The sequence below is a fragment of the Cinclus cinclus genome, chromosome 2 (genome assembly GCF_963662255.1).
Source record: "Cinclus cinclus chromosome 2, bCinCin1.1, whole genome shotgun sequence".
NCBI lineage: Eukaryota > Metazoa > Chordata > Aves > Passeriformes > Cinclidae > Cinclus > Cinclus cinclus.
In genome coordinates, this window is record NC_085047.1 from 30,459,393 (window position 1) to 30,475,067 (window position 15,675).

The following is a 15,675-nucleotide window of genomic DNA, read 5'->3' on the forward strand; positions in this document are numbered from 1 at the left end:
TCTGTTTTGCTTTGCCTCTAAGCATTAGTTTGGTTTAAACTTACTTAGAGGCCCACAGATTTATTTTTATTTAAGGGCAGCAATGCATTTTGTTACTTAAAAATGTTGCCGTACCAGGTACAAAGCAGCCCCATCAATAATCAGCTACTTTCAATTGTTTCAGTGAACAAGAGAGGACGGTGCTGCAACCCTGCCATCCTCTGAAGATGCAATTACATCCTATTGCTCGATTTACAGAAAACCTGCAACCCCCCCTTTCTTGGGAGGAATGGAACTGCCTGTCCTTGGCACAGGGAGGGCAGAGCAGCAGGGAACAGGACAGACTTCTGTGGCATATGGCATATAAGGAGCTGGGTCCTGCAGAAGGCAGGTGAGGATGGCTATGAGATGAAAGGAAACGGAAAGAAAAGCGTTTCTGTGCTGAAGGAAAACATTGGCTCTAGGGACACCCACAGACAGAGGGAGCCCAGACTGGGCAAGAAACAGAATCTCAGTCCAGACTGAACAGCACACATCATCAAGAGGAAGAAGTCTCTGTTTTCTTACCTTTCAACCCAGAGAAGGTATGTTGTCACTGAAGCAAACAGCTCCAAACCAAAGGAAGGGAAAACCCTGTTTCTTCCCCACTTATTAGCCCTGCTGTGTTTAGTAGAATCCACTTAAAGTCTCAGTACTTGTGAGTGAGGGGAACCCCAGCTGGTCCTCAGTGACTCAGTCCACAGTCATGTACCAACCCATTACTTCTGTTTTCAGTGAAGATCTTCTACTTGCATAGAGTGTCAAGAAAGATTTACAGTGAGACTGCTTAGAACTGCTGTTGGGGAGGTCTTGCAGCAGCAAAACATGGATGTAGTATTTTTTAGCAGTAGTATTTTTTACTTGCTTTTTCAGGATTGCTGCTCTCTCTGTGTTTCTAAAGAGCTCCTTCTTGTTCTTCACTGACTGTCCATTATTTTTTGGTCTTGGAGTTTATGGTAGTTGCTTCCTAGCTTGTTAATTTTGCTGACTTATGCTCTGAGGCAGACTGATTAAATTCCTAGTTTTGCACCTGAGGTAATATAATTGTGGATATTTTCATATTTTCCTGAGTCCCCAGATATTTTGAAGGCTGCTGAGATACTGAATCACAAGGAAACCTTGGGGGAAAAAAAACAAACGGCAAAGGTCTGTAGGTTTTGAGCAGATTCCTCTCTCAGTTGTATTGATTATTTTTTTCTGGAATTTTTGGAGTTTATTTGAAACATCTTTTTCCAGGAAAATCCTCATCTCCACTAATACCTTTATTGCCAATTTCACAATCCTTCTATTAGTCTTCTATGATATTTCATGTAGTTTTCTGGTTTGTTTCACGCTAAAATATTGCTGGGATTTTTATATAGAAGGCAGAATTTGTTTTTTATATAGAAGCAGAAATCTTCCAAGGAATCCCTGATTTTATTTCTGTTTTACAGCAGAGTGTAGAAAGTATTGGAATTATTCCTTGTAGTTAATACTGTATTCATTGATGAACATGTGAGCAATGAACTCTGTTCTGAACCATGACCAGTATATATAACTTATTTTTGTATATCTCTCTACATTCTTATCTTTCCTAGATTTTTCAGCTTAAATAGCTTTGTATCACTCCACATTCCTAGGAAATTTCTGTTCTTCCTGTGAAAAGCAAGATCTCAGCCTCCAAGTCCAGGATATTAGCACTGTGTTTTCCTCAAAAAAATGTTACAGAATATGTATGTTTCCATGGACATCTTTGGTTTTGAGAAGGGAACCTTATTTACTTTAACTGTGATGCCATTGGGCTGAACCAGGCATAAAGATGTAAGCAGCCAAAACATCAGCCCTAATTTTGGGATCCTTATGTCTAATCACTGAAACCCTCTTTCTGTATGAACCTTATGGCAGTTCCACTGTGGAGAAGGGAAAAGCCAGTCAGAGAACACCCCAAATTCCCACTAATTGGAATCAGGCTGTAGCAGAGAAGCTCCAGCTCACTGCCTGGTTGTTCCTGTACCTCTCTGATACAGGTGTAGGGGACTGAAGAAGTGCTGTGAATAGAGAATTAACAGATTTGCCTGGGAGTGGAAGCACAAGGAACAGCAGCAGCTTCTGTGAGACCTAGGAGCTGATGGTAGTCAAGACTCAAACACCTCTGTCTGCAGCTTCTAAGGACACTCAGATCAGGAGGGGGACTCCAATGAAGACTCTCAAAAGCAGGACAGCTCAGTCAGACTAATCAGTGTCAACTACTAACCAAATGCATGTTCAAAACCTGCACATGGTCACAAACCTAAGAACAACTCAGCAGAAGTGATGAAGACCCAACAGTTGACAGTCTTTGTCACCAATGTTGTGGCAAAGAATCCAAGGGAGATTGTTTGGGCACAAGAACCTTGGTGGTTATGAGAATATGGGTGTGAGAGTGTGCTGATTGTGGCTGAGTCAAATCAGGTTTGGAGTTTGAGGTATTTTTTCAATGCAATCACCTTCCTCCCTACCCAATAAGCTTTACTACACTGGTCCTACAGTAACGCAACATTATTTCCAATATGGAATTCATTGCCAGGCATAGAATTCAGCTGTTTCCCTTCCATTTCTCTCCCATAGATGCCATGTGAAGGCTGCATGGAGAGGGACAATGTGAGCACTGGTGCAACCATGGAATTCCTCCTGCTTGGCTTCTCTGAGCTGCTCCGTCTGCGGGTGCTGCTCTTCCTTTTCTTTCTCATTGTTCATTTGGTAACCTTGGCAGGGAACATGATGATCTTCATGGCAGTGGTCATGGAGCCCTCACGTCCTCCCATGCTCTTCTTCCTCTGCCAGCTCTCTGCCATCGAGCTCTGCTACACTTTAGTCATCGTCCCCAAGGCACTCCTCAGCCTGGCAGTGGCGGAGGGCAGCACCATCTCCTTCCTGGGCTGTGCCGTGCAGATGCACTTCTTCGTGGCCCTCGGAGGGGCCGAGTGCTTCCTGCTGGCAGCCATGTCCTACGACCGCTTCGTGGCCATCTGCCAGCCCCTGCGCTACGCGGCCGTGATGAGCGAGGGGCTGTGCCTCAGGCTGGCTCTGCTCTGCGGCCTGGCCGCCTTCGCTCTGGCCCTGGGCCTGACGGTGGCTGTGTTCCGCTTGCCTTTCTGCCGGTCCCGCCGCATCAACCACTTCTTCTGCGATGTCCCCGCCGTGCTGCACCTGGCCTGCACACACAGCTATGCCCCCGAACTGACCCTGCTGGCGGCCTGCCTGCTCCTCCTGCTGCTCCCCTTCTTCCTAATCCTGGCCTCGTACCTCTGCATTGCTGTGGCTTTGCTAGGCGTCACCTCCCCTGTGGGAAGGGGCAAGGCCTTTTCCACCTGCATTTCACACCTGGCCATCACCCTACTGCACTACGGCTGTGCTACCTTCATCTACATCCGTCCCAAGTCCAGTTACTCACCGGCTCGAGACAAGGCGGTGTCTCTGGTCTACACCAACATTACTCCATTAATGTATCCCCTCATTTATAGCCTGAGGAACAAGGAAATCAGAGGCGTCCTCAGGAAAATGCTGAGGAGGAAGAAAACAGCTCAGGTGAACAGGGATACTATCAGAGTTGTGATGTGTGTGTGGTAAATTTTGGCAGAACAAACACATGCTTGTTGGAGAACAGCCCCATAACCAGATCAACCTAGACTTCACTAAGGCAAATATCCAGGCAGAATTCTACATGCATCACTACATTTATGAGAAAAAGATATCTCTGCTCCAAAAAATCCCCAGCGTAACACTCAATCTAAAGGAAAATGGTTCAGTGAGTTGTGAGGATGAAGAGCTTTGATCAGTCACTGGTCTTGCTTCTCTGATTGCATACGTATTCAGGCTTACATTCACAGTCATCCCAGCACAATCAGAAGATCAACACAAAAATTTTTAAAGCAAATAAACCAATATTAAAGTATTGGTTTCATTATTTTTCTATCTAGATGACAGTAGAAATTGGGTAGTCAGTGCGAATTTTAGACTGGTAAGTTTAGGAAAATAATAAATCTGTAGGAGCTTAAAGAAATGTTAGAAGAAGAAAGTCCCTGGCTAGAAAGAAGGGTAAAATAGCTGTGGCTTTCTCCAAATTTAGCAGAAGGCTGCACTCTGGCATCCCATGACAAACAGAAAGGTTGTTAGTGCAGACTCATCTAACTTTGAATTATTCTAGATATTGAAAGTTAAAATGCAATTAGTCTAACAAGAGTATGACTTTCCTATGCCTGTTTTGCAGGAAGCAAAACATATTTATAGGAAGATGCTTTAGGTTTGAATTGTTCCTATGGCAACACAAAGGCTAAGACACTTGTCTTATCATGTGACTTTTACCAGAAAAGACTGCATCATATAAATATGAATGCCTGGGGAGTGTTGAGATCTAAAATTGTAAAAGTAATAATACTGCTGCCACAGTTATTGCAATTTCTTCAGCAAAACCAGTGAGAGTTACAGTGCAGTCTGGACTGCAAGACATAAGTGTCTGAAAGGTGCAAAACAGTGTTATTTTATGAGTTTCCTAAGTGTAGGAGGAACAGGGTGATTTAGACAGATTAGGGAAGGTCAAATTTGGCCAGGAAGGCCGGGGGGTGTGGGGAGGGGAAGAACCAACTTAGTTATTTTATCTACTGCGTCCCTCCCCCATGTCTCTTTAAAGGCCATAGAGACCCTATGATTCAGAACCCACCTCTCACATACAAAACCACTGAGAAAAAATGAAAATATTTCCTTCTGTTCCTCTGCCTAATCCAAAGGAATTTCAGCACCCCAGCTGCCCTCAGCTCTCACTCTGGGCAGATAGAGAGAGCAGAGTGGTATTTGCTTTCTCTGGGCTACAATCTAAGTGGATTTGACAATTGTAAGAAATTGGCACTGTAACTAAGGAAGTTGACTTGGAGCCTTCCAACAAAAGAGAAATGTGGAATTTAAAACTGACATTAAAAGCTGTCTTCAAGTTTGCAGTCTAGCCTGCCTAAAACATTAACACAGTATATCGGCTCTCATGTCAATGAGTACCTAATTACTCTGTGGGCAAACATTCAACTGCATTATTTAAAATTATCAAAGTTGCAGTGAACATTTTAATCACCTGCCAGCTCTTCCAAAAGTGAGAAGGGGAGAGTATCAATAAAAGAACACTACATACTAATAGATAAGTACTACAGAATTACATTAGAGAAGTATTTTGAATCTAATACTATTAAGTAACAGTAATGAGCATAGGAAAAAGAGGAAGCACCAATTCTAAATCCTGTCAAGTCAAACCAAGCTTTGAAGTTAATCCTGCTACAAGCAGTTGGCTGGACTTGAGACCACCAGAGATGCTGCCTGAGATTAGCAGGACTTTGCATCAGAGGTTTCTAACCTGCCTTCTAGGAGGTACTGATATGTCCAAATGCCTGGCAAGGAAACTGAAGGACAGAAAGACACTGAGGTTCATAATACTGTTCAAAGCCTCGGTAGAGGCCCTCACAAATTTCTGGAAGCTGTGAGCATGGGATATCAGAGACATAACTTACCTGCTGCCAGATGTGGGAAGATAGCAGGGCTGTCCCCGGAGCTAGGAGTTTCCTCGTGGACCACTGCGGAACGGAGGCATGTGGGCAGACCTCTCCTCACTACAAGGATACAGATGGTGCCTCTGGAAGGGATGACATGACCAAAACAGCAGCTGGGTTATGCTCCCAGCTCTTTCATTCTGACATACGTGTGGGAAGTACAACGAGCAGTGGAGACTTTCTGAGAAAACACTTTCTCTACCCAATGTCCTTGAAGATGAACAGAGTGAGGATACATCCCAGAGCCCAAGACCATCCTTACCAGTATTTCCACACCTACTAGTCCAAGACTAACCCCATCGGTATTCCCATACCCATTCACAACACCCTTTCCCCCCACCCCATGCCAGCTGTGTTGAGTATTGTATAAATCTGTAGAAAGGACTCCGGGATAAGAGTGGGAAGAGGGGTAGCTTATGAGGTAAGAGCAGCATCGATGTATAAGAGATATCAGACCCACTTCCTTTCTAAAATGTTATCTTTTAATTGACTGGACATGCCTGAGGTCCCTTTTTCACTCAACAAGTGGTTGTTTCAGTCCTGTTGACTCAGCACATTGTGTTTGAGAACTGGAGAGTGCTCAAGTGAAGTAAGGCAGCACCATCCCTGATGTAGGCATGAGCACAGAATAATAATTTTGAAAAGGTGATTTCTAAGTTCTTTTCAGAACTTTTATAGGGAGCAGCAGAATCCCTTCATTCAGTGCAGATTTTGACAAGTGCACTTTCCACCTCCAACTGAAGATGGGCATGGAGAAGATCTTTCCATGGGTGTTGTAGTTTTTTGATTGGGTAGGGATTCAAGACTCTCCAGTGAATGAGTACAGCTGGGTACCTGTATTTCACAAATGGTCTCGTCCTTTCTTGGAAGAAGAATGCTTGCATTCCCAAATTCGCAGACACCTGAGATCTGGCAAACATAGATGTCATGGAGTTTTCCAGTGAAACCAATTAGGACATCACTAAGAATCACTTTGTGGTTTACACAGCCATAAAAAAGGATCATTCACCCTTGCAATTAATTTCGTAAAGGCAATCCTGAGCAAGCACTGTGTGAGAACACAGATGTTATCAGCGCTGGAGCACCAGAGCACAGCCAGTTGAACTGTAAGTGTTCAACCTGTAAGATCACATCAGCACTGTCCACATTCTCAGAAATTGAGGTTTTGGAGGATGATGGCACAGCCTTTGGGCAGCATTCAGGATACTCAAGGTCCAGCACCTTGAATGGAACATGCCACTGAAAGGTTCCTGCACTTAAGGGAATATTTCAAGGTGGTTCCTTGAGAGCTATGACCAGTACCATTGTAGTAGGAGAATACAAGTGAAGCCTCCCCTTCAGTATAGAAATTAATCAGTGAAAATACTTTGGGATGAATTTTTTTTTTGTACATTATTATGTTTTGCTGGCAATCCAGGTAAGACATTTCCTAAAAGTTGTTCCTATAAATAATCAATCTCCTAAAAGAATTAAATGCACTTTCATTAAAAGAAAATCTATATTTTCCTAGGAGTATAAATACAAAACATTTATTTAGGGGATTTGTTTCTATTGTGGTTAAGGAGGGATTTGTTTACATTATAGGTAAGGAAAGTTGAAAAACTGGCAAAAATCCAGTTTTAAGAGCTTGGAAGAAATTTCAGTGTATTTATCTTCCCTTGACAAACTCACGTTATCACATTCTGTCTGTTTTGGTTTACACAGAAAGTGAGTCCACCAACTTTTCTTTCTTTCTCATTCCTTTAAAAGCTTAGAAAACTGGCAAATAATCCTATATTTGCCCAAATAGATTTTTTTGTCCTTTGATCTGAAGCAGAAAAGTGAATATAATACAGCTATTTACAACAATGGAGTTGTAAAATGAAATGGGTGTGAACTTAGTAGTAAACCTAGAAAAATAGATGTTAATATCATGGGGGTGAAAAGCTGTTGAAGATTTTCTTTACTGAGAAAAGTCTTCTATTTTCAATGTTTATTATGAACATGCCAAAGGAGCAATATTTACTCTGCTTTACTGTTTACGTATTTTACTACTATAAAGGCTAGAATGCTATGGGAGTTTCTTTTGCAGATATTTATAGATAGAAGACTTACAAAAGAAGAGAGATGAGTCCTTCCTGACACTGTTTTTTACTATTATATGAAATTATGTGTTCAGCATAAAAATATGATTGGTTCCTATAGGATAAAAAACAAATACAGTCCACACCCTGTAAACAAGCTAATGGGAAAGAAATATACTTAAATAGTCTGCCATTTCTCCACGGAATTAAACACTTCTACAAGCTTTTATTTATCAACTCGGTTGTTGCACAGGACTTAAGTTTCCTTTAATGGATTGTTTCAGGAAGCAACCAGGAACATAGGACAAAAACTAATCAGGAGACCAAAGTGGAGCTGAAAAAAGAGGTGAAGCTCCTGCCAGCTGGTTGGTTTCAGAATTAGTTTCACCTTGCCCTACAAGCACCTCCACATCAAAAAGCTGACTGAAGGTGTTATTAATAATTCCAGCACTGTATTCCTAACCTGAAGCTCTTGGCTCTAAAAGATCCTATTGTGCTCAGTTGTCTTCCAAGGCAGTCCAGAAAAAAGTGAGAATGGGAAGGTTGATACCCACCCAGTGTGTACCCTTGGCTTCACCAGCATAAGTGCAAGAATATGAGATAGTCTGGTTTTACAAATTGGCATGTAAAGATGCAAGTCCGTCTGGCTCTACAAATTGGCATGTAAAGTTGAGGGAAGACCTGATGGCTCAGCAGCACATGGCCTCTAGCCTAGTCACTGCCGAAAATCAGGTCTCCTAAAATCTGTGTTGTGTTTCATTGTGGTTTTGGTGTACAGTTGCTCTCAGCGTTCACTTTAGTTTTCATGTTTTGATTTAATTAATGAGTTCAAGTTTCAAAAAATCAAGTGGGAGGATGAACTGGGACTAGAGTTGGCAGTGAGTTGGGAAGATGTTAACACGTTCAGTGCCCTCTTTCCATCTGCAGGGTGTCTGTTTCAAATACCTTCTCCTGATATTCTCATGTTGAAACCTCTCAGGGAGAATGCTGCTTGCTAACACAGTGACCAGTGGAAACTATTTCATTTCTGTGCTGGACAGCAACTCTTCCAAGCTACAACAGCCACAAAAATGGGCAAGCTTCTCGTGTTTTGATTGTGGAGGCAACTGTAATTTGTTAAGAAGAGGACCATAAAAATACCTTGAGGAAAAAATATTAGAAACAGACATAAATCTTTAAAATATCTGTTATAAACCCCCAGAAAAGGTTGATTAACTCACACCTTCACCTGTAAGAGTAGAAAAAAAATAAACCTAAAATCACACTATCTAACTGACTACTGGTGTGTCTTTTTATTGAATTTTAGTAAAGATTTTTCACTGTCAGTGAGATATTTCCATGCTTGAACACAATTAATCCAAGAGCAGGGAAGAACGGCTAGAAAATATTAACAAATTACAAATTACAGAGAGGTACGTGTTTGCCATGCAGAAGTTACTATTGCTATATTTTGAGGTTTGATTCAACTACTAAAAATATTATAATCTTACTTTGCTGTAATGTAGTGGAATAAGCATCTCTAGTAGAAATCAAAATTTATCTGGGTCAGATTTTATGTTTATCTACATATGCTGTTGTGTTAGTAATGCTCAAAGAGAGATTGAATCCTCTTGTGAAATCTTAATGCCAGCAAGATAAATAAATATCTTTAAAGGTGCCCAGGAAGAATGCACTCTCAAAGAGAAATGTTAAGTGTAGAACTGCACTTCTTGGATTTCTAAGATGCAGTAGTATAATAGAAAGTAGCCAATTCTTGTGACCCAGATTTGTGCTGCTTAGGGAAGTTTTACGATTAGCAGAATTAATCAGATTCTATTATGACTTGTTTTTCGTTGCTTTTCTCTTGTCTATACAAAATGTCACACCTCACCATAAGTGAAGCTGCTCTCCCGGAGGCAGTCGGGACCTCTGGGGCTCCACAGCCACTGGACCACGAGGGGGAGCAGAGCTGGGATAACACGGCAAGAGAATTATCTCAGGTAATTTCTGCAGAAAAGACAAGGTCCTCCCCCTCATTTGCAGGATGGTGTAATAATTTAACTCAGTCCTATTTTGCAAGCCAAATAAGAGCATGGCAGACCATAGCAGGATAAGCTTACCCAGAGACAAAATCCAGCAAGCCTGCTGTTCAGGCAGCAATGCAAACACACTTCTCTCTCTGATCAGGTGTCCAGTCAGGGCATCAGTAAGTAGAGAAACACCTATTAGTGTGTCGCTGATGATGAAGTAAGTGGAGTTTTATTCAAGAATTCTGGGCTTCTTCTAGTCCACGTACTGTATGGCATCTCTGTTAGGTGGAAGATACGTTTGGGAGGTTACCCACCTGTTTTGACTGGAGCCCAAGTAAGGAGCTGCGTACACTACTGGTGGAAGATGTGATTGCTCATCTACCAATGATGAACTGAATGAGCAAAAAGATTAATGTGGGGAGGGAAGACTGGAGGTCTTTAGCCCAAATACCTTCTTACTGCAGGGTTAACACCAAAACTGTGTCAGGTTGCTCAGGGACTTTCAAGCAAAATCTGTACATCTCCAAGGGTGTTTTTCTCTGCATATGTGAGGAAGAGTAAGGGAGTGTCCCCTGCTTCTTCTGTGCATGAAAAGTCAGATCTATTCCTTGTCTCTATCAGCTTCATTCATTCCCTTGCCTTTGTTATTCTTCTCAAGGGAGAAAGATAACCAGCTTGACTACTTGTGCAGTCAGGTCCTCAGGTCTCTAACATAAGGGTGGCTGCTTTGTGATCCAGAGGAGCTACCTGTGCTCCTTCATAGGAGTTCAAAATATCTATTTAAAATAAAATCTGAGTTTCTGAATGAAAAAATGTCCATATACAAAACTAATTTAACAGCTTAAATCACTAAATGGCAGGAGTCTATTTTCTGCAGAAAACCAGTCTGAAGTCAGCTGTTTGAAATATTCTAAGATAATTGCTGGTGGAGTAGAGCCAGAAAACTTTCTAAGATAAAAAATGAAAACACTAGAATATTTAACTGTGGTCATGCAGGTCAGAATAAAGGACAGAAAGCACAGGTTCTCTACAAGGAATAAGACATTGAAACAGAGCATATCTTACATGCTACAGAGCTGTCATAGTTTATTCCTAGAGATGTAGAGATAGTGCATAAAAAAAGTGAAACAGAGACCACAGAACAAGAGCAAGTTCCTCCTTTACACTGAAGTGGGCTTGTTGCAAAATGCATTTGAGGCCTCTGGAAGACCTATACATCCATGTTACTATGATACCTTACTGAAAGCCAGCTCGGGATTCACAGATTCAAGTTATCGGTACCAAAAGGATGCTTTGATAACTTGGGAAGTAATATCAAGTGAGAAACTCCAGAGATTATTGCTAGGTTCTGTTTCATTTGTCATCTGTAAGCACAATCATTTAACAGCACAATGGTGAAACTCATTCTAAAATATGAGGAGCAGCAAACACAGTAAACAATTTGTAAGAATCATATGAGACACTTCTGTCTGAACTGCAGTTCAAAAGAAGCACGTCCCAACTCAGCCTTGGGAGTGCCCTTTGACTTTCCCAACAGCTCATCAAAACAAGACCTGGTGCACAGCCTTCCTCCTCACTTCCCTCACCACAAGCCCACACAGCTGTGGGAGGAAAGCCCAGGTGTGTTGTGTGGTGATATTTTCCAGCTGGATACCTAATCACAGTGATACTCAAAACAGGATACTGGGAAATGGAAGGAAAATATGTGCCCTGCAATTCAGAAATACTCAGAGAGACACAAAAGACAGGATGAGATTCAGCCTAAAAACATGCTGAGAGTAAGCTAAACAGATGCAGTTATCTTCTTAACACCAAAATGTGTGCCAGAGGCAGGATGCTCACTGGGAAGCCATGAGAGCGAGAGGCTGTGGAGACATAAATCATAGAATATGATTGTAAACAAAACATAAAAAGATTTTTTTTAAATTAAGCTCTTTCAGTTTAGTTTATTTGTTGGTGGTTTTTTTTGTTTGTTTTAATTGTTTGTTGTTTGTGTTTTTGTTTGTGTTTTTTTACTAGACAGTCAGAGAATTAATTTTGCCCAACAATTTCCAAAGACAAAATCCAAACTTGTGATGCACAAACAGAATAACACTGTAGTGAAATACAGAGTATAAAAATGCATGTGTGGTACTCACTGTACTGGCTATAGCCTCTGTGTACATTCCCTCTTCCTCCCTTTGGATCTGCATTTTGGTGCAGAGGACACATGGGACAGCAATCTAGCAGACCTTTTACAGATATCAGCAAAGTTCTAGGCATTTGGTGTTTTTACTTCTGTGTGTTCCCACATGTTTATAGGTTTTCTTCAGATCCTGATCCTGCTCCAACATTAGATCATGTTTTGTTTCACTATCTTTCTACACACATTCTGATTGTGAGCTACACTAGGTGGTCTCCAATCTGAAAATCCATGAAGCAATACCTATGATTTCTGATCACCGTTTTCTGGAAAACCCCAATTGCTGATTGTCATCTGCCAACATGACAAGGGGGAGAAAAAGAAAGTAATTATTTTTTAGGCCATGTTCTCCAGTAAGCCCTAGTAAATTGCTTCCTGCCTACTCCTTAGATCAAATGTTCTGAGTATCTGCACACCAGTGAAATGAAGGTAGAGAATCCCAAGACTCTTAACTCCAGAACTTGAAACTTCTGGGATTTTACAGATGCAAACTCTGTTAGCCCTGAGGAACCAAATGTCAGGCCTCAACACTGGTTTTTGGTGGCTTGTTGTTGTTGTTGTTTTTTGTTTTGGTTTGGGTTTTTTGGTTTGTTTTTCTTCCTGAGGGAGGATATGAGCTCCTGCTGGCCTGCCCTAGAGCCTTATTCTCCAGTTGCAAATGGTTCTTCCCCATTTCATGCCTGTGTAGGTCTTGCCTATGTCATCCCATCATAGAGAAGTTAGCTGTGGGTCTGTCTGCCCCACTGCTACATCACAGACTAAAGAAGGCATAGAACTGTACAAATGAAGACCTAAATATACACACTCCCCTAGCACAAACTCAAGGTATGGAATGTAGACCAAAAAGTCTTATACCACTCCTGCAATGTGAGTCATTCAAATGTGGGGGAAACATTGGCATAAAAGTTTGAGACTTAGCATTGTGGACTGATAAAGAGAACTCTAGACAGGATTAAACAGTAAAAAATTTAATGTACTACTACCCTGAATGCCACTTACATTTGAATTATCTGCACCTATATTTTGCTTCATGTGCTGGATAAAGTTTAAAGCTTAGTATTGTAACCATTCGTTCTAAAATTTCTCTTGCCTTTGTTCAGACATCTTGGGATAGATCTTGCTTTCTCAAGACGTATGGTTTGATAATCACTGAGTTCAATGAAAGATTAGATGTGAGGGCCATCAGAGAGTCCCCAGTCCCAAGTGCTGCTCAGAGCAGGGCTGAATCCGGAGGTAGTTCTGTTGTTCATAGCTGTGTCCTGGCAAATCTGGAACATATCCAAGGGTGGAGATCCCCCAGCCTCTTTAAGCAACATTACAAGGTCCTTTCTTTAGCCTTCCTTGGGGAGGAGGAGGAAGAGAGCAGGAGGAATGCAGATATACAGCAAGTGTAAATGTAATAATACCATCTGTATTTTACGGGGAGGGGTGTAATAGCTGTGTATGGGTGGGAGTAACATCCTTGATGAATGCCAGAAGAGACAGAACAAAGGCAAGTTATTTCATATTTATGTCCCCCAGGAAGAAAACTAAAAGTCCGATGAGGTCTTCCTGGACAGAGAAAGAATCCATCTAGTTTGCTTCTTCTCCTGTGATTTATTTTCTGCTGAAAAGCAGGTACTGTTCGTCAATGCTGAGGAGTTTCATGAATGTAAAACAGTAATTCTGCCAGACAAAGTGGTATTGCTGTCACACTGTGACATGCTTGGGAATGAAATGGGTGGCTGTCCCTGTGTACAGATGGATTTCCTAAACATATCCAGTGAGGATGGCTCAGTGGTTTTGGCTCCGTTATTATAGATCACAGAATCACAGAATGGTTCGGCTTGGAAGAGACCTGAAAGATTATCTATTTCCAATTGCCCTGACATGGGGGTTGCAGCTAGACCTTCCACTAGACCAGATTGCTCCAAGGCCCCATCCAACCTGGCCTTGAACAAGCAACAACCTCCCTGAGCAACCCGTTCCAGTACTTCACCACCCCGAAGAATTTCTTCCTAAAATTTCGGTTTCAAGCCATTACCGGGACCGGGCAGGACGGCGAGGGCCGCCCAGGAGGTGGCAATCGGGAGCCTCTTACGGGAGTGGAGCAAAGGTGGAGGGAGGCTCCTAGGAAAGAGGTGGCTGCCTTTAAGGTGGGTTTATTTGGATGCCAGATGGGAAGTCTGTGACCGGCCCCTTAGAACAGGTAAAGGCAGTAAGGCTTCTCCACCCACTCGCCTTGATCTTTCATCACCACCGTGGGCCAGGCGGGCGCTTGAGCAACGTGCGCGCCGCGCTCGGGAGGCTGCGGGAGCGGCCCATGAGCTGCCCGCGGCAGCCCGGGCACGGAGGCCGGAGCCGGCGGGGGCTGCGAGCCGAGCCCCCTGTCCGGCCAGCCCGGGGCTGAGCACCTGCAGCGGCGGGATGGAGCTCTCCCTCGGGCTCCTTCTCCTCTGGGCTCTGCTTCCCCCCGAGGCGCACGGGAAAGAAGGTAAGCGTGGGTCCCTCTGCCTGGAGGGCTGGGCTGGGCTGGGGCGAGCAGCGAGAGCCGCCTCGCTAAGGGGCAGGGAACGGGACCTGGGGATCCAGGGACACCTCACAGCGACTCTGGGGGGTCAGGGAAGGGCAGCCGGGTGTGGGGGATCACGGCCTGGCAAATCCCATCCGAATCTCGGTGGCTCAGTGAAAGAGCCCAGTTTATCTTCTCCCCCTCCTTCATCTTCTAGCTGGAGCACAAATGCCTCGGCATATCCAGTCTTCCAAGAGAATTCTGCCCGTTTCCCTCAAAGACGGCCCTTGCAGATAACAAGTTTAAACACAAACTCAGAAAGTTTCTCCCCTCCTCTGGCAACACCCCCGCAGTTTCCTCAGGAAGCCCTCTAAGGAGTTAACCCTTGTGAGCAAGCGGACAGTCATTTATCGGAGAGGCTTTTACCTACCCTACTCCTGGAAGACAGAGCTGGCCTTCAATATTTCCTCTTCTACCACTTTAGGCGTCCATGTTTCCCTTCTCTGTATCACTTACTCTCTTTTATTAGATGAAGTGATTTTTTTTTTCCCCTTCCATCTTGGTAGTTGCACAGTGGTTATGAAACATGGAAGAATGGTAACTTTTAATAGAAAGGTGAGGGAAGTGTAAACCTCTACTTTGTTTCCTAAACCCTCCCGCAATCAATTTCTGCCAGGGACTTCTGTTTGGTACAGCAAGAGGTGTTGGGGCTTTTCCATCCCCGTCCTCCTTTGCTTCTGCGGGCTCTTCGTTGAGGGCACTTTGTCATAACCAGCAGTTCAGCCATGGCTCTGCTCTGGTTCTCTGAGTGCTGAATGATCTTCTAAAGCGTCCTCGAGAAGCACGTTTCTATTAAGGATCCAGCTATGTGGTGGATGCAGACATTGTGGAGAAGGCCAGCCTGGGTGAGAAGTAATGCTGGGTGGCACCAGGCGGGATTCACTTCCAGCAGCGTGTGACCAGTAGCTGGCAGTAACAGCCAGGGACCTGTCTGCCAGCTTCTCCCCTATCTCAGCCATCTCATTTGGGCTGTGAGTGTCTGTGATCCACTCTTCCTTAACTTGTCTATCAGGGAAACAGCTCATTTTCCCAGCGTCCTCTCTTATCTGAAGCCTTTCTTCTTTTTGGGGATACCTCCGCCCTTGTGGCTGGACACCCGCGTGAGACTCCTAGTAGCAAAGCTGTGGACCAGAGAGCTAGTAGTCCCTGAGTACTTGTGTTCCTCTGCTTCTCTAGTCTTACTGACTCAATCGTCCTTTTCGTGGAGAACCCCCATTGTGGGATTCACTTTGAGAACTACTCCTTGGCAATGGAGTTTGTCCCTCCAGTGGGCACTCAGCATCTGAAGGAGCTGCCATTGCTG

At 43.4% G+C, this 15,675-nt stretch overlaps 2 protein-coding genes across 2 annotated transcripts in view; both read left to right on the forward strand.

Moving 5' to 3' along the window:
- The first annotated feature begins 2,604 nt into the window (after window positions 1–2,604).
- On the forward strand, window positions 2,605–3,606 carry LOC134057844 (olfactory receptor 10AC1-like). The gene has a single exon (XM_062514891.1). The coding sequence runs from the start codon at window positions 2,605–2,607 to the stop codon at window positions 3,604–3,606; it is 1,002 nt and encodes a 333-aa protein (XP_062370875.1).
- Window positions 3,607–14,227: 10,621 nt separating this feature from the next.
- The window catches only part of EPHA1 (EPH receptor A1), a 34,089-nt gene continuing 32,641 nt past the window's right edge, over window positions 14,228–15,675 (forward strand). Inside the window, exon 1 of the mRNA XM_062515550.1 lies at window positions 14,228–14,294. Within this exon, the coding sequence (XP_062371534.1) occupies window positions 14,228–14,294 (67 nt within the window). The remainder of the gene's footprint in view (window positions 14,295–15,675) is intronic.

Bases quoted from the DNA above. Each gene is read 5' to 3' on its own strand.
- LOC134057844 (XM_062514891.1), top strand. From the start codon at position 2,605: ATGCCATGTGAAGGCTGCATGGAGAGGGACAATGTGAGCACTGGTGCA.